We start from the raw sequence: 18,638 nt of genomic DNA on the forward strand, positions 1-18,638 counted from the left end.
GCCCCCCACTCGCCTAGCACTGTGGTTGCTGGGAGCTCTGGCAAGTTCCAGGTGGGAAGGGGAAGCCAGAGAGCAATTGGGAAGTATTTCTGGTCACCATATCTGGTCAGTTGACCGAAGGATCTCATGAGAAAAGAAATGAATCGTCCATGCTCCTGTTCGTCATAGCTCCATTTATCAGTCTAAGTCAATAGTCACACTTACACTAACATCACATTTCTAACTTTACACTTGTTTTTTAAAAGGCCCCCAAGTTGCCCTGGCCGGTGTGGCCCAGTGGGTGGAGTGTCGGCCCACACACTGAAGGGTCGTGGGTTTGATTCCAGCCAAGGGCACGTACCTGAGTTGCAGGTTCATTCCCAGCCCTGGCTGAGGCACATGTGGAAGGCAAAGGATCAATGTGTCTCTCTAGCACCGATATTTCTCTCTCCCTCTCTCTCTCACCCCCACTCTCCTTCCCTATAAATCTCTCTAAAAATCAATGGAAAAAATATCCTTGGGTAAGAATTAAAGAAATAAATAAACAAACAAATAAAAATTAAATAAATAAATAAAAGTCCCCCAAATTGTATAAGGCTCAGGTCCCACAGCCGAGATCTAACCCTGGTTGACTCACACTGTGTTTTAAAATTACGGATTTCCAGTTCTTTTGAACACCTGGAGGAAATGGCCACAACTGCCTGTGGTCTCTCCCTAGTGGCTACAGTCGACCAGAGCTGGGTCGTGGCGGCCCCATTTGGACAGGCCACCTGCTGCCGAGCTTGCTGGGCCTATCATTGGGTTTGCAAAACTGTCTGCTTACTGTGTGTCTGCCAGGGCACCCACCAAAGTGATCTGCAAAGCTCCCCGAGTACATTTCCAATGCATGGATGAAAGAGGGCCGAGTGCGCCCCTCAACACGTGAAAGGAAAAAGAGAAAACAGACAAGAGGCGATTCCAGGAACAGGCACTGAGGCCAAGAAGACCATGAGGCCCAAGAAGACCGCGATGGCCTTGGGTGGGGTGAGGGGCCTGTGCTGAGAAGGGGAGAGCTGGAGGCGCTGAGGCCAGCAGAGGGGAGCTGTGGGTTTGTCTGCTCACCATCCCTGGCCCTGTGACCTGGTAGCAGAGCTCATGCTGACCGTGAGGAAGCCCATAGGGGGTCAGCGTTCAAGCTGGCACCCCTGAGCTGCGCCGCAGACAGCCTACAGACACAATCGCTCCCAGTTTGTGGAGGGTCGAGGAAGGATCGCGGCTGTGGAAGGCCGAGTTCTAAGGTAGCCCTGACGGGCTGCACCCTGGGACCACCCTTCAGCCTGGCAAAGGCTGGTGAGTGGGACTGACACTGTCGCGATTAGGCTGCAGTCTGTGGCCGAAGAGATTTTGCAGGTGTCATTAGGGTTTCTAATTAGTATGATTTTGAATTAATCAAAAGGGAGCTAGTCCTGGGCGGGTCCGACTAATCAGATGAGCCCTTTAAAACAGAATTCTCTGAGAGAGGTCCTCTGACTGGCCTTGAAGAGAGAGCCTTGGTCAGTTCTAGAGCTGCAAGGACCTGAATCCTACCAACTAGTGAGCTTGGAAGACGACACTAAGCCTCTGATGCAACCACTGGCCCGGCCAATGCCTTGACTGCGGTCTTGTGAGGTCCTGAGCTAAGGACCAGCTAAGTCAGGCCCAGAATCCTGACCCATGGAAACTGCGAGATAATGAATGTGTGTGCTGCTTTAAGCTGGTAGTTCGTTAGGCAGCCAAAGATAACTGATGGCAAAGGTAAGTCATAACAAAAGAGGTGTCAGGATTGCTTGGAATCAGCAAGAATAGTTGGAGGTGAAGAGAGGGTGCAGAGGGGAGCTTAAAACACGCCAAGAAGAGTAAGGTGTTCTGGGCACTCCACATGCATTATTTCACGTAAACCCTCCCACTCTTCTGGAGGCAGGTCTAACTCCATGAAGATGCTGAGTGTCTCCCAGGACTTAATAACTCACTCCAGGTCACAGAGGCAGCTTCCGGATGCTAGAAGCTCCCGTGTCTCCTCTCCATCACACCCTGGGCTCACTCTACGCCTCAGGAGAGAAAGTCACGGGGCAGCCAGGCAGGAAGTGCTGCCGAGGCGATTACAGGGGTGATCACAGTGTAGGACGGAGCCTGCTGGCCGGCTGTTGCATTAGCCTGCTGCTCCCAGAGCACGGCAGGCAATGCTGCTCCCCTAGGAACATCCTCGTCAAATTCCACTATTTTTTTTCCCCACAAAAATTGCTTGCATAGAGAGGCAGAAGGATGAGCTTCTATATGAGCGTATTTATATCCATAGGTCCACGCCATAGGGGGTGTAAGTCCCAGCGGGCATCTCCACAGTAATGGGAAAACTGAGGAGGGCTATGGTTACCAGCATTTCCCAAACGCACTCAAAAAAGAAACTATTTTTCCCTACACCCACACACACCACACGCAGGCACACAACTGCACGTACACATACACACACGCACCACACACAGGCACATGACTACACACACGCACACGCTTGCACGCACACATATACACATGCACACATGCACACCCCACACACACACATGCACCCCCCCCCCCCACACACACACACACACGCCTACAGAGGAAAACGATTTACTCCTGTCCAGCTCTTCCAGGTCATGCAGACCCTTACGTTCATGCCGGCTTCAGCTGTTTTTATCACAACTTTCACTAAAAAAAAAACCTTGACTTTCCTGCCAAGTCGCCTTTTTCTCAGCTCCACAGTCCTCAGGATAAAAATCTGCTTGGCTTTCTTTTGTTTTTAAAGCTGTTCAGAATAGTTTTTTCTCTACTCCGATAAATTAGCAATGTTCCTTTCCCCACCAATCTCTTCCCACAGAGTGCTCCCCTGCCACGGGCATCCCCGAGCTTGCCAGGATCCCTGCAGGCTCCTGTGCATCCCTGTAAACCTCCCTCCCTCTGCTTGACCTGTTTCCATCCAAGACCAGGAGTCTGGGGTTCGGCTGAAGACAAGAACAGGCTGCTGGAAAGAGGGGTCAGGTTGCTTCGCAGGCGGGATAAAACCCCTCTTCCCACGTTTACATCTTAACCCCAGGAATCGGTGGCAAAGGGGAACAAGGTAACAGATGGGAAGGACTAAGGTTGATAGTCACTAGGTGGGCCCAGTGTAACCACAGGGTCCTTCAGTGCGGAGGGGGGTAGAGGGGAGAGGGCAGAGCCGTACCACAGGGTAGGAACTTGACCCCCCACTGGCTGGCTTTGAAGATGGAGGAGGGGCCACAAGCCAGGAGACAGGGGCTGACTCCAGAAGCTGGAAAGGGTGAGAAAGCGACTTTCTTCTAGATCCTCCAGAAAGGAACAGCCCTGCAAACACCTTGGTTCCAGCCCACTGGGAGCATTTCAGACGGACCTCCAAACTGCAGAATAAACCTGCGCTGTTTCAAGCCACTCAGCTTGTGGCAGCTGAGAGCCATACGCTCTGTGTGGGGATGTTGCTTCCACACAGGCTCCGTGGCCAGGCCACTGCTCCCAGATCAGACGGGTGGGCTGCTCTGCCTCCCCCCCTTCCGACACATCAGGGATTCGTGGTCCATCCCAGAGACCTTATTTACACAAACGACTGGTCAGATCCAAAGAGTGGACTCAAGAATCAGAGAATTCCAGCAGAGGCCCAAACTCAGGGCATTAAAAAGTGTACCATGAGTTACGGTCATGTCAGGTCTTTATCTGCTGCCTACTGATGTTTTGAGGTGTTAGGGGTCCCCTGAGACATAGGCAGGCCTGTGTGACAGATGATACCTGGAGACCCTCATGCATTAAGATTGCAAACAAATTCAACCGGACTTTACCGACGTCTATGCCTGTTTTATTTTCTATGCCGCCAACTATTAAGAGTCTTCTTGAAAGCAGAGTCTTTGTTTCATTTATTGATGAGTCTACACCACCGGGAACATTCTGGACACGAATAATTCGGTCTTCGAGTTGGAATGGACTTTGCCCTGAGGAGGGAGGCACTCCAGGGAAAAGCCCTGGAGCCTTCCCGCGCTGAGCCTGGCCCAGCTCTGGCCGGCCCCTGCTCCGGACACCCCTCCCTCCTGGAATCGCACCCTCCCGGGTACACAAAAGGGCGTCCCGGGAGGGAGGGGGGAGCGCTGTGTCCCGCTGGACGTGCGGACACGCGGAGTCAGGCTTGTCCGGACGGCGCAGACGCGTGGGCTTGAGCTGCGAGCTGTATGAAGTCTGTGCCTGCGACCCTCTAGCGGGGAGAGAACGTGGGCACTTCGGTCTGCGGGGAGCTCTGCTCATCCGCAAGTGGCCCCGCTTATCTGAAAAGCGCGGGGCGCGGCGAGCCCCGAGTCCCGCAGGCGCGCGTCCCGCGCCGGGTAGGAGATTCCCGCGCGCCCGCCTCCCAGGCGGCAGCCGGCTGCGGGGACGCCCCGCGCTCCCACCCACCGCCCAGGCCCTCTCCGCGCCCCGTGGGCGAGCCCCGGCGCCCCGCAGCCCCCCTGTCCGCCCCGGGCTCCTGCGCTCTGCCCGCGCGGGTCCCGGCGCCCCCGCGGCCGCTCGGCCTCCGCAGAGTTAAGAGCCGGCTCCGCGGCCGCCGCGGGCTGCGCCAGGCCCGGGGCCCCGCTCCCGCTCCTGATTGGCTGAGCTCCTGTCAGTAGTAAAAAAGTATCAGATGGCAAACTTGGGACCTTCATAAGGGGTGGCGGAGACTCTGGGCGCGCGGGCGGCCTATGACATCAGCCAAGAACGCCCGGGATGCCGCGGCCGGCCGGGCGCGCGAGGCGGAGGAGGGTCCCGCCGGCGAGGCGTTAACCCGCCCGCGCAGCGAGGGGGAGCCACGGGCGCCCGGGGACGCCGGCCCCGGTCCCGCGGGCCGCTGGACTCCTACCCAGGGGAGCTCCCGGAGAGCTGGATGACTTCTGCGCTGTGCGCTGCGCTCAGCCGGGCTCCCGGGAGCCCGTTCCCGGTGGAAAGCGGGGGGCGTCTGGCCAAGGGACCAGCGGCTCGCTGAGACTCAACATGACCCTCCTGGGGGCTGAGCATTCTTTGCTGATTAGGAGCAAGTTCAGATCAGGTAGGGCTGAGGCGCCCGGCATTCCTTCCTAAACTCTCCTCTTCTGCACCTCTCAGCTCTGGACGGCTTTCCCGTGCGCGTCCCAGAGCCGCCGAGGCTTTCAACCTCGCTCCGGAAAAGCGCACTGTGGGAGTGAACATTGTATTTGACCTTGGGGGCCTTTAATGTCTTCCGTTTTAAGTACTTTGAGTCGCCGAGCGCGCTTTTTGTTTGTGAAAAGGCCGATCCTTTCATTTTAGTTTTTTCTCTCTGTATCTGTGAATAGAAAATTTGGGGGTACACCCAAAAGGAACAAGTTTGACAACGAACAAATTAGGGGGTTTCAAGTTTGTGAGCGGCATAATATTAGTTATACTTGCTGAGAAGATGAACCTGGTGCTGTGTATTAGATTACAGGGGTCACTTAAAATGCAGCTAATCCAAACAAATGTATTTCCCAAAAAAGTCACTTGGGGGAAGTAAAAATAGCCAATTTGGAGCACAACAAGTATTTAAAATGACATCACTGTAGGGAGAGAAAAAAAAAGTCCAGTGCCACAAATATTTTTTCCCAAACCATCTGATATTTATAAATGGAGAATTTTCCCCCAAATTTCTGTGTCAGTAGCGCATAGAGAAACTTCTCAAAGGGCACTGAGTGAAGGTGAGTGGGAGCGATGGGAACTCTGAGCGCTGCTCAGGAAGGGTTGGTATAGGCGCCCATGGACGGCTTGACTGTGTGGGGTTCCACATTTAGACACAGAGACTCTGCCTTCTTGGGTTCTTTCTTCATAACTGTATAATATCAGTTCTATAAAAGCAGTAAGAAGCCACTCAGTGGATGGCTGAACTTTTACTTAGAAGGTGAATTATTTTATGAGAACTCTGCTGTGGACATTCCGTAGGGCAGGTGTTAGAAGGTTGCTGGCCTAGTTCGCTAAGTTTTCCTTGGCCCTCTGCAAAGGACCACTCAGTGTTTCACCACTCAGTGCGTGGATATTTCAACAACGAGAAGAGTGGATGCTGGAAAACATGGGTTCTCTGTGGCTTCCTTAGGTGCTCCTGGCTTTTAGAAGTCTCCGGGGGTCCACTGGAGATTTTCTTAGTCTCTGTGCTGTTGAAGCAAGATGGAAACGCCGAGCTCAGCCGCAATAATGCTCGGTGCCCTGGAGCTCTGGGGCGAGCCTGCCAGCGGTTGGGTTCAGCAGTGCTTACACCCTCCCTCTCCTTCCCTGGTGAGGTGAGGTGGCTGGTGTGTTAATCCACTAGAGACATTGCCACTGCTCTGCAATTTGGTCAAAACCGCAAGGCAACACTGCCACCTTTCTGAGGAAAAGAGCATGCGGGTTTGTTTTGCAAAAAACTCCCTTCATTTCCAATGCACCCTTGAGGGGTTCCTGGGGGGGACCGGGGAGGGCCTGGTTCCTCTGTCTCTCAGAGGGTTTGGCGAGGTCCTGCCTAGGGCTGCAGAAACAGGCCTATCAGACGAACCCTTCCTTCCTTCCCTGCGGGGCAGAGGGGAGACAGTGTTTGCACTGCTCCTGGCTCTCGTCTTGGACTGGTGGAGTCCTGGTGTCTCCCAGGTGGAGCCTGGAGCTCCCGAGAACGCCAATTGCTGCCTCGTTTTTCTCTTAAAGCTCGGACAGGCTTTTGAGTCCCAGGAAGGGTAGCTCGGGGAAACAGGGCTTCAAAGCAGACCCAGGCGAGCTTAATCCTCTGCCTGCGATAAACAGGCCCTGGGGTCTGGAAACCGACGAAACCGACGGATGGATTGATCATCTGAGATGCTAGGGGTTGATAGCTCGAAAGACAGAGAAGAAAGCAAGCATATTGTAAAAGGAGATAAATGTAACATTGAGCATGGCGATTATTCTTTCTGTATATAATTAAAGCTATAGCTGCACCGCCGCATGCTCACAAAGGGCCTGCCTCTACCTAAGAGAACTTGGTCTCTTTTGTGACTAACAGTCGATCAGGGAGCCTTCTCTGTTTTCATTTCTCTCTCTCCCTCCCCCCCACCCTTCTCTTTTCTTCTTCTTTTCTTTCATGAGCTACTCAAAATGTAAACTCATAAAATCCTATCTGACTGCGAATGTTTGCTTTGATAGTAGACCCTGGTGTTACGTATTTCATTAAAAATGTTTCAAAAACGAAGTGAAGCGCAATTGCTCTCTGGTCCTAGAAGACTCCCCGTATTACGGGGCTTGTTCACCAGTGAGCAGATAACTGCTTTGACGCGGAGGCCGCTGAGCGGGGCAGTGCGAGCGTCCGGCCGGCTTCCTGTGAGCTGCGTTCGGGTGACCTTGTTATTATGTACAAGATCATGCTACAGGAGCAGTAAGCTGTGAAAATCTACATGTCTGAACATGCTTAATGATATAAACTCATCTTACTGGAGAGGCCGCAGTTTCGTGGTTGAGCGTATGGGTCTAGAACCAAACTAGCTGGGATTTTAGCGGCCGCCTACTCACTAGCGACGTAACCTTGAACCTTAGATAAACTACGGAATCCTCTCTGCCTCAGTTTGCCTCATTTGAATAGTGAGAATGATTGTGGGGTTGTTGTGATGATTAAATGTGATTATACAAGTAGACCGCTAAGGAAAATGCCTGGCACTTAGTAAGCCTTTAAAAATTATGGTTCTCTTATTAATAGTGTTAGGCAGCCGGATTCTATATTGGTGACTTTCTCTCTGAGTCTTGGTTATTTAATCTGTAAATGTCAAGGTTGGACTAGATGATTTCTCAGACCCTTTAGTAACATTTTATGGTTCTCTTAAAACACGGAAAGACTTGGAACAGGCAAAATTGGGATTGGGCTGTGTGGCAGCTGGGTTTATATGGTAGGCTGCCCTGAAACAAATAGTGTTACTTTTAAACTAACTACATTTTTACTGTTTTTAATTTCACTCTTGTTTTGCCAATGCCTGTAATCAGTATCACTGTCAACAATTTTCCTCAACACCGTGATCCTTGTGTCAACAAAACACAAGGCCTTACATGTACTTGTACATACACCCGCACACGCACCACGCACAAAGATCTAAGGGGGAGAGAGGGGGCGATGAATGGATTTTGCTTCTCAGAACTATTGTGTTTCATTTCTTTCTTTCTCTGTTTCTTCTTCTCCCACTCAAACAGCTCACACAAAGGCGGGCTCTGCTACCTGCTATCCCCCAGAAATTTGGGGTTGTTAAATGTAGCAGATAAGAATACAGGAGGCCCAGTTAAATTTGAATTTCAGTTGAACGATGGTCATTTTAGGATACTGTAATATTGAGGGCACAATTTTATCGGAACTCCAAATTGAACGAGGCACTCTGGATTTTATCTGGGAACCCTTCCTACCATCCGAGCTGTCTTTGACCAACATTCTATGCTGCCCCATCCAATATCCTATCAAGCTCTCAAGATTCTGGTGCCCAAAGACTGTCCCAAATGCAAACCTTGCATTTTAGGCATAAAAGCAGAGACTCAGAATGGGGGGGGGGGGCGCAGTGAGCATGAACTTTGGGTCTCCTGGGGCGGAGCCTGCACGCGGACTAGGAGGAATATGGGACCTTCCCTTTGGGCTTTCTGGGGAGGGGGAGCCCGGCAGACAGGCTGCTCAGGTGCCGGGGCTCCAGGACTCGCGCAGTCGCTGGAAGACCAAGGGACACGCAAAGCAGAGCTGGGCCGCGGGCACACCAGCACCCACTCTTTCCCGTCCAGGGGCCGGCCGCCAGAGTCCGCAGTTGCTGTTTGTCCTTCCAGAGACGGCAAGGGACACCTCAGGGCTCCACAGGTCATCCTCTCTGTGTTTGCTCTGTCCCCCATCCTTCAGGTCACCTAAAAGGACTGCTGATTTCTACTTTAAGCTAGATGCTTAACATCTCTGAGGCTGAATTTCTTTTTAGTGACGAGAGGTTTTGTTTCTGTTTTGTGCTAGTGAACAGCATGAACTGCCCAACCCAAGTGCGAGTAAGGTAATTTAAATCCAAAGTGCCATTCATTTAGCAGCATATAAATAACTCTTCAAGAAACGAATGGCTCCAGCCCTGTATCCTCGCCAGGAGCAAGATTCCTTCCTTGCTGTTGTTTTGTGGAATAAAAATGGAAATTTAAAGTATTTACCATTTCCAGTTTCTCTGCCCTAAGGCGGACGGGGGAGGGGGGATCTAGGGACATCGCCTTTCCTTGTGGTCCATCATTACCAGTCCAGACTGGGGCAGTATTGGTGTGAGACATATCTGCAGTGCTGTGGTCCAAAGAAGTAATTGAAGCCTGTTCTGTTTTCTTGTATCCGGGTTGGTCCAGCGGTTTTTTACCAAATGAACACTATTGAGGAAATTTCCACCATGATCTCAAGAGAAGTTCAGGCTCTGGCCCTACCTTCCTCATTAATTCATTTTATAACCTAGGACAAGTATTTTAACCTAGTGTCTTATGTATTATGGAAAAGGCACTCTTTTCTGTTAAATTATTCATCCTAGGCTATAAAACTATATGAAGATATAGGCATAGATCTTTACATAGACATTTTTTTCTTTACCTGATTTAATCGACTTATTTAGCCCTCGCTTTTGTCATCTACAAAATAGAGGATTTTGACTGGTTCATATCTGAAGTCACTTCCCCCAACGTTTGGTATTTTTCCAAGTGAATGGCCCTAAGTTTTTTTGTAAAGTTTTGAAGACTGTAAACTTTATAAATGCATTATTGTGATGTTTCTGCTGTTGTACTCTCAGGGACCCTGCCATATATTTCTAAAATGCATGAATGAATAATGCACGCCTACTATTTTCATAATTAACACAGTAGTATTCAAGAAAATTGTTTCAATGGCATCATAGGCTCAGTCTTCCTTTCAAAATTTCATTGACAGCTTTTGGGGGTGAATCCTACTGAAGCACAAATATCTTAATGAGTCCCCAATTCCATCTTGTTATTGAAATAATCAGTAGAGCCTGGCCAGTGTGCTCAGTTGGTTGAGCATCGACCCATGCACTGAAAGGTCACCAGTTTGATTCCCCGTCGGGGCACATGCCCAGGTTGTGGGCTCCATCCCCAGTCAGGGGCATGCAGAAGGCAGCAGAGGGGTGTTTCTCTCTCATCCCTGTTTCTATTTCTCTCTCCCTCTCCCTTCCTCTCTCTCTAAAAAAAATCAATAAAAACATATTTAAAAGAAGATGAAAGAAATGGCCAGTAAAATATTTCTAAAGTTTGGGAAAACTTGTTCCATCAAAATCTTTCAGGAATTTCTATTAGATGTAATCAGAATCAGAGGAAACTAAGGGCAAATCGTCACTGTGGGCTTCTGTACAATGTGTTCATAGCTGAACTTCTCCTTCCCTCTTTTTTTGACAACCACTAATTCCCTTTTCAGTAATGACATCAGTTTTCTATTTCTGCTGGAGCAAATTACTACAAACTTAGTGGCTAAAAACAGCACAAATGGAGGCCAAGAGTCTGAAAAGGGTCTCACCGGTCGCAGTGTTGGCAAGGCTGCGTTCCTTCTGGGGACTCCAAAGGAAAATCTGCCTCCCCTCCTTTCTAGGCGTGGAGTCTGCCACGTCCTTTGGCTTGTGGCCCCTTCCTCATCTTCTAAGGCAGCGGTGCAGCATCTTCAAATGTCTCCCTGACTTAGACTCTCCTGCTTCTGTCTTCCACATTTAAGGACTCTTGTGATTCCACTGGGCTCCTCCAGGGTCATCTCCCTTTTTAAGGTCAGCTCATTAGCGACCTTAACTCCATCTGCAGCTCTAATCCCCTATGCCACGTGTCTTAGTCAGCACCAGCTGCTCTAACAAAATACCACAGCCTGGTGGTAAAACAACAGAAATTTATTTCCTCCCAGTTCTGGAGGCTGGAAGTCCAAGATCAGGGTGCCAGCAGGGCCACTTTCTGGTGAAAGCCCTCTTTCTACTTGCTGGCCACCTTCTTGCTGTGCCCTCACAGGGCTTAGAGAGAGGTAGAGAGGGGCATAATGTCTGGCATCTCTTCTCAGGAGACAACTAATCCCATCACCAGGGCCCCACCCTCAAGACCTCCTATAAACTAATCACCTCTCAAAGTCTCATCTCCAAATACCATCACGTTGGGGGTCAGGGTTTCAACACAATTTGGGGAGGGGCACAATTCAGTCCATAGGACCATGTAAGGTAACATATCCCTGGGTTCCAGGGATTAAGACACAGGTCTCTTTGCAGTGGGGGTGGGGCATTATTTTACCTATGCCAGCAGCTGCCAGTGTGGCACTCCCAGCTTCCAAACCTCCACACGGCCTCTGTTCTGCAGAACTTTTCTCACAATATGGGTTATCCGGCCACAGTCCCAGTGCTTTCTCGAGGGGGATCCATAGAAGACTAATTCCACAGGATGGTAGTAGTTCTTTAGTAGGAAATTTTTTAAAAGAGGGAGGCAGATCATACTGAAATTTTAAATTGTTTTTTCACTTCAGAATTTCCCTAAAGCTTTAGTAGTTCTCATATATACTATGAACTTTTACAAGGCAGGGATTCCTAAACATGTTGCAATCTATTCATATGGCAGCTCACAGGGCAAGTTTAGCTGAACAAACACACTGTGGAAAATCCTGCTCCAAGCAAGGAGGCCCTCAATTCCCAACAGAGGTCTATTTAATTGGGTTAATCTCTATATGAATGTCTCTGGCAAGCTCTCCCCAGGCACCCAGGTAAGAACTCTGATGGGTTTCCTTCCTGGCTGCTTGTTTATATCTGGCTCACCCTTCACTCCTCAAGCCTAGTATTTATTGGTGTTGGGACCAATACCAACCCCGAGGATATCCGTCATAGGAGCCTACTCCTTGTCCTCGAGGAGCTCACGGGCCATCTGAAAAGTGCTATGTGAGAGTCATATATTTATTCATTCATTCATTCAACAAATATTTCTCTCATGGTTCCCTTGTAACGGAAACTGTGCTTGGAGCTGGGGATACAATTGGGGGGCAGAAAAGACACACTCTATGTCCTCAGCTGGAATAGTAGAGCTGACTCTCTAATGCCCTGTGTATGCTCCTGCACACTGTGCCTTCAGAAGGCCACACCAGGACACAGGTAGCTGGGCCTTAAAAGATGAGTGTGCTTTGCCCTGCTCGGCGTGGCTCAGTGGTTAGACTGTTGGCCTGCACACTGGAGGGTCACCAGTTTGAGTCCCGATCAAGGGCTCTATCCTGGGTTATAGGCTCTATCCTGGCCCGGGGATGGAGTGTGTGTGAGAGGCAACCGAGCGATGTGACTCTCTCACATCTATGTTTCTCTCTTTCTCTCTCTCTCTCTCTCTGTCTCCCCCCCTTCCACTCTCTAAAAATAAATGGAAAAAAAATCCTCACTCCTTAAGTGAGGGTTAAAAATAAAATTTAAAAAAGGTGAGTGTATTTTAAGTCCTAAATGGAAATGTAAAATCTTGTTTTTAAAAGCCAAAGGAGCCTTCAGGGTGTGACTCAGGGCCCCTGCTTGAGGTCATGGCTGTCATGTCGGGTCCAAATGCGTTAGATTTCCTCGTGTGCCAGCTGGCCTTCCCTCACCATCTTAGTTATTCTGCAAGAGCCCCAACCTCCCCCCCACTGTCCCTGTCTTGTTTTCATCCTGAGCTCTTATCACTGTTGGGCACACTAGACACTTTCCTTGTTATTCGGTTACTCGTCGTGAGGGTAGGGGTTTCTGTTTGTTGTTTCTGTTGCTTTACTTCCCAGCTCCTGGAACAGTGCTCGGCGGAGAGAATGAACCGCTTGATCCGTGTTGAACTGATACATTTTATTCTGCTCCCAACGAATATTCAAAAACAACAAAAATAAATAACATGTTTTTATACATGTTTAGGCATTAAAACCATAACGAAAAAGGAGATGAGTGAACATAATTACAAAGTTCAGGAGAGTAGTTGCCTCTCCAGCGGGAAGGTCAAGTGAGAGACAGGGCCGGGCCCACGGTAAGAAAAGGTTCTTGGTGCTTGCGGGCCGCGCAGTGGCTAATTCTTAGGCAGATTAATTGCAGTGTCCATTCGTGGACCAGTGATGATAGCGTGACAGTGCAACAGGGACCAAGAATAATGGTTTATCTAATTTTTGTGCACCTGGGGTACTTAAAAAAGTTGTTTTTAAGACCAGAAAGAGTGGAGCTCATCTTTTATCTGCTACAGTATATGACAGACAAAGTCAGTAAGGTTTTGTCAAATTGGATTAAGCCAAATTGAATGGATTTTAATCTAGTAGGATTAAACTGGGAAATGATAACAGAAGTGCTGGAGCCCAGGATTAGAATTTTACATACTTCAAAAAAGCCAAACCCAAACAGGGGCTGCTAGAGTCTCAAGTGCTCGCTCATCTCCCTTATTTCCACCTTCTCGCAAGATCTTCCCTGTCATCTAGCAGATGGTGACCAGCGGTTTATGTCGCACCTCTGTCCAGATCAGGAAGGAGGAGCAGGTACCTGCCTCCTGGGTCTCATTCCTGACCTGCAGGCAGACAACAGTGAGGCCCATCACTCCCACTCTGACTCCTCGACCTTGCGAAAGTCAGCTCAGCTCGCGGGCCTTTGTTCCCTACTGCTAAAGGGGTTCCTGCCATTGGCGAGGGCAAGACCTTCGTGGAGCTAGTGAGGGTTCCTTTTACAGAAAGAAGTCGCTGTTGCCCACTTGGGAAGGGATTACTTGATCAGGTGGCGTGTGAGTTGTGCAAGAGAGAAGCATGGAGCAGTTAAAAGGTTTGGATGGACATAAATAGAATTTAAGAAAACAAACCAAAACCATTAGCCGAATAATAGTTTGCGGCCTTGCAATTGTAGTACATCAGTTTTCAACTTTATTAAGCATTTTAAGTCGGTCATTTGCACTGACTTCTATTCTGAGATCATCCAGAATAGCTAGTTAGTCCAGCATTACTTAACCAGACTTAGACCATTATTCTTGGATAAAATACCAGGGTCCCCAAATTCTGTTAAAATACAAGGTATTGTTTTTTCTCTGAAACTGAGACTAAATAAAGGTGATTCCTGACTTTTATTTTTACAGGGCCCAGCAAGTTGCCTTTCAAACCATTGAAAACACATTTCTTTTCTCCTGTTGGCTGAGGGAAGATGAATCCTTTCATTTCCTTACAGACACTAGGGGGGTACTTCTCTCATCATTCCACTCACCCCAGGTGATGTTGACTGTATTCAGCCACTTTAGCTCATTAGAAAAACAATAGATTCTAGCAGTAGAAACTCAGTGTAACATTGTGAAATGTGTTTATTGGGTTCCCTCATGTATAGGAACTCGGCCATCAATCACCTCGCGTGGAGCAATAGGAGTGAGTACACAGCCTCTCAAATACTTAGTATATCCTGCTTAGCACCTCTTGTCTGGCTCCCCAATTTGAACTACCCTGTAAGGTTTCCACCCCTCAATCTGCATTTCCTTCCCCTCGGCCTCTTACCCCTGGGTACAAAAATTCATCAGTTTGTTTTTCTCATAAAATATAGTGAAATGGCCCCAGGGTGAAATGTCTGGAAAATACCCCATAAGCTGTTCTGACTTTCCTGTTTCAAGAAACATTGTCCCTCCAGGAGGTCATTCAACTTGCCACTGGTCGGGCTGGTTTCTCAGCCTGAAGTAAACTCCAACTTTTTGGTACTCAAGCTCCAGACCGAGCAGTATAAGGCTCCAAAACAGGCCAAATCCAGAAAATGCTACTTAACATCAATTGAACAATAATCTCCTCAATACTGTCAATATCTCTTCTATTTTGTAGAGATATTTGTCCAGATGCATAAAGATTATTACAAAGTTATATCCGCGTGTAGGCATAAAATTACATGCAGCCTTTTGATCAGTCAGCACAAAATCAAAAGTAGTTTTTCAAGCGGCTACGTAGCAGCATAATTCTTGTTTTAGAGACTGTATTAAAGTCCACCAAGTGTGTGTATAGTAGTTTACTAAACCTTTCCCACTTGTATGGGAAAATCCAGCCCATTATAATTTTTATGCTATAAATAACACTGGTACGAAAATCCTTATGCGCACAGCCCTTCTCTTCCACTGCATTGTTTTTACAGGATACTCACTGTTTAGAATAAGCGTCCACGTGGGAGGGGAATGAGTGTGAATCTTTATGACCCGCTGGGTAGCTAGTGTTTCTGGAGCACTCGGTGCGCAAAGCTCACCCATAACTCTTGTTTCCGAGCGGCGATGAACAGTTGCCCCATCACGGGACTAGCCCGGAGTCGCCTTGGGGGCTCATCCAATGGTAACTGAGGTTCAAAGGTGTGAACCTTTCCAGTCAAGAATAAAAGAAAAAGGAGCCACAGTTACCCGGTAACTCTGAGAGCTTCTGTGTGATCTGCTCTTTGGGGACCATCTGTTACCAAAGAAGGCGGGAAGAAGGCTAGGAGTTACTGAGAACCTACTGTCTGTGGCACCTTTATTCTCTCATTTAACCCTTTCGAAAGTGTCATGAGACAGATACGATTATACCCATTTCACAGATGAAGAAGCTGAGGCTCAAAGATGTTAGATGTTAAACGACTTGGTCTGAGTAACATAACCGATAAGTGGCAGAGGCCAGGTCTGAGCCCCCTGGCTCTCTGTGCCATGACCATCTCTCTTACCGCCTAAAGCCCCCCCGCACAGACGCCCGCCTGGCCCGCCGCCCTTGGCATACCTCCTCCGGGGCTGCAGCTCGGGGCACACACTCAGCCGCCGTTATCGGGCGTGACTTCCTAAAGAGCGATTTACCTAGGCACTTGCTCTAGTACAAATTAGCCGAGAAATTATACATTCATCCCCCACCCCAAATCCTACGGCTTTTCATGAAACGTGACTGTTTCAGTCTCAGTTTACTTGAGAAAAAAAATTCAAGAAATCTTTGAACACTAACAACAGTAAGAATAGACTTGCCCTGAGACACTAAACACAGCTGTTCAAGAAATACAGGGTGGGCCAAAGTAGGTTTATAGCTGTGAGTACGTGAAATACAACTTATTCTTGTATTATTGTTTATTAATTATTCTATTATTTTCCATTCAAACAACTGTAAACCTACTTATGTCCCACCCCTGTATCTATTAACAAAGTGTAGAACAGTGGTTGCCAAAGCCTGGAGGGTGGGAGAAGTAGGGAGACATTGGTAAAGGGTACAACTTTATTTTATATATATATATATTTATATATTTTATATTTTATATATATTTTATATATTTAATGTAAATATATATTTATATATGTAAACCTAATCATCATACTGTACACTTTAAATATATTACAATTTTATTTGTTAATCATGCCTCAATAAAGCTGAAAAATAAAAGAAATATCTGGTACTTAGTATTAGGAGTAAAACAGACAAATATTAGCAGTGGGGCAGAATTGTATGTGTATTTATATACATAGATTTATATGTATATGTAGGAATCTAAGCTCTAATTAATTATTAATCTTCAACAATAATGGTATCTGTTCAAATCAGTAGTAAAATATGTGATGAAAGTTTGCTGGGAAAATTTACTATCCATTTGGAAATAAATGAATTTAGCTAGTTTATAATATATCTTAAAATAAATTCCATGTGGATTAAAGAGCTAAGGAAATCTATAAAATATTAGAAGAAACCAGAGAATAGTTTTCTAACCTTAGAGTGGGGCAAACTTCCCAAACATGTGACCAAGGTCAGAATAGAAATAAAAATTGTCATATTTGGCCACTTAAAAAGTTTAAAATGTTACATGGGAGGGAAAATCATCAAAAATTTTAAAAGAAAAACAGTAGATTGAAAGAAAATATTTGAAATGCAACGCAATGTTATTAAAAGGAATTCTATGAATAATAAGTTTAAAAGCACACAACCTAAGAGAAATATAATTCAAGGGGGGGAAATAGTCCATAGACCCATGAAATATATTCAATTCATTAGCATTCAAGAGAATGCAAATCAAAAGAGCACGATACTATTTTTTTCAACCATCAGATTACCAAAAATTTAAAATATTGATAACATCAAGTATTGGCCAAGTGTGGAGAAACAGACATGTATATCCTGTTTTCCAGAGCATCTGTAAAGCTTAAAAGATACAACCTGACAGTCTCTAGTGAATTTTAAATGAGCCCCACCAGCCTCCAAGAAACTTCAAACTATCTAATCTAAAGAAGCACTTGTATGTACAGGGATTTTCATTACATCCTAGTTGATAATGCAAAAAAAATAAAAGATGGGAAGCAACATAAACTCCATCAGTAGGGTGTGGTTGGTTAAATTATGCTACATTCATACTGTAAAATATCATTCAAAGCAAAACAGAAATGATAAAATATTATATGAACTCATATGCAAAGATCTCCATGACATACGATCAATTTTTTAAAAGCAGATTATGAAACAATCAGGCAACACAGTTGCATTTATGTTTTAAAAAAATCATTTAGGCATAATTACACAGAGAAAAAGCTTCGAAAATATGAGTCCAGTTCTACACAATGGCGTTCAGAGTAGGAGGAGGGCAGGACCCTACCTTTTCTTTACTATTTGAACCTTTTGTTTTGAATCCTCACTCCAGGACATGCTTTTATTGATTTTAGAGAGGGAGGAAGGGAAAGGGAGCGGGAGAGAGAGAGGAACATACAAGGGAAAATGAAATACCGGTCGGTTGCCTCCTGCACACGCCCCGACTGGGGATCGAACCCGCAACCTGGGTATGTGCCCTGACCAGGAATTGAACCCTAGACCTTTCCGTGCAAGGGGTAATGCTCCAACCAACTGCACCACACTGGCAGAGGCTATTTCAATCTTTTAAAATAAGAATGTATAGGCATCTATGGAATTTTAAAAATATGTCTAAAAAACAAAGAGAAATCGACATTATAACAGTAGTAGAAAATATACTTCTCTTGCTGCTTCTAAGATTCTCTCTGTCTTTAACCTTTGGCATTGTAATTACGATGTGTCTCGGTGTGGGCCTCACTGGGTTCGTCTTGCTTGGGACTCTCTGCGTCTCCTGGACTTATAGGCCTATTTTCCCACCAGGTTAAATAAGTTTTTTGTCATTATGTTTTTCACATAGGTTTTCAGTGCCCTGCTGTTTCTATTCTCCTGTCGGCACCCACATGATGCGAATGTTGGTCGGCTTAAAGTTGTCCCAGAGTCTCCTCATTTCTTTGGATTCTTTTCTCCTTTTACTGTTCTAATTGAACGTATTCTGCTTTCTTAGCTTCAAAATCCCTCATTTAGTCTTCTGCTTCGTTTACTCCATGGTTGATTCCTTATCATGTATTCTTCATTTCAGTTATTGTATTCATTTCTGACTGGTTCTTTTTACGTGTTTTATTTCCATTTTTATGTTTCCTGTTTCTTTGTTGAAATTCTCAGTAAGTTCATCTACTATTTCCCTAGGTTCATAGAGTATCCTTATAACTGTATTTTGAACTTTGCATCTGGTAGATTGCTTATCTCCATTATATTTAGTTTTTTTCTGGAATTTTCTTCTGTTCTTTCACTTGGGACATATTCCTTTGTCTCTTCATCTTGGCTGCTTCCCTGTGTTTGTTTCTGTGTATTAGGTAGAGCTGCTATGTCTCCCCAGCTTCATAGAGTGGCCTGATATAGTCGGTGTCCTGTGGAGCTCAGGGGCACAGCCTCC

General features: G+C 46.8%; 1 protein-coding gene across 2 annotated transcripts in view; it reads left to right on the forward strand.

Annotated features, from left to right (window-relative positions):
* Positions 1–4,736: 4,736 nt before the first annotated feature.
* The window catches only part of MYOCD (myocardin), an 83,893-nt gene continuing 69,991 nt past the window's right edge, over positions 4,737–18,638 (forward strand). For both annotated transcript variants that reach the window (XM_081161461.1, XM_081161463.1), the window contains exon 1: positions 4,737–5,053. In XM_081161461.1, coding sequence (XP_081017587.1) covers positions 4,999–5,053 — 55 coding nt within the window. In that variant the 5' untranslated portion in view covers positions 4,737–4,998. The remainder of the gene's footprint in view (positions 5,054–18,638) is intronic.

Source organism: Miniopterus schreibersii (assembly GCF_964146895.1).
Source record: "Miniopterus schreibersii genome assembly, chromosome: 16".
Taxonomy (NCBI): Eukaryota; Metazoa; Chordata; class Mammalia; order Chiroptera; family Miniopteridae; genus Miniopterus; species Miniopterus schreibersii.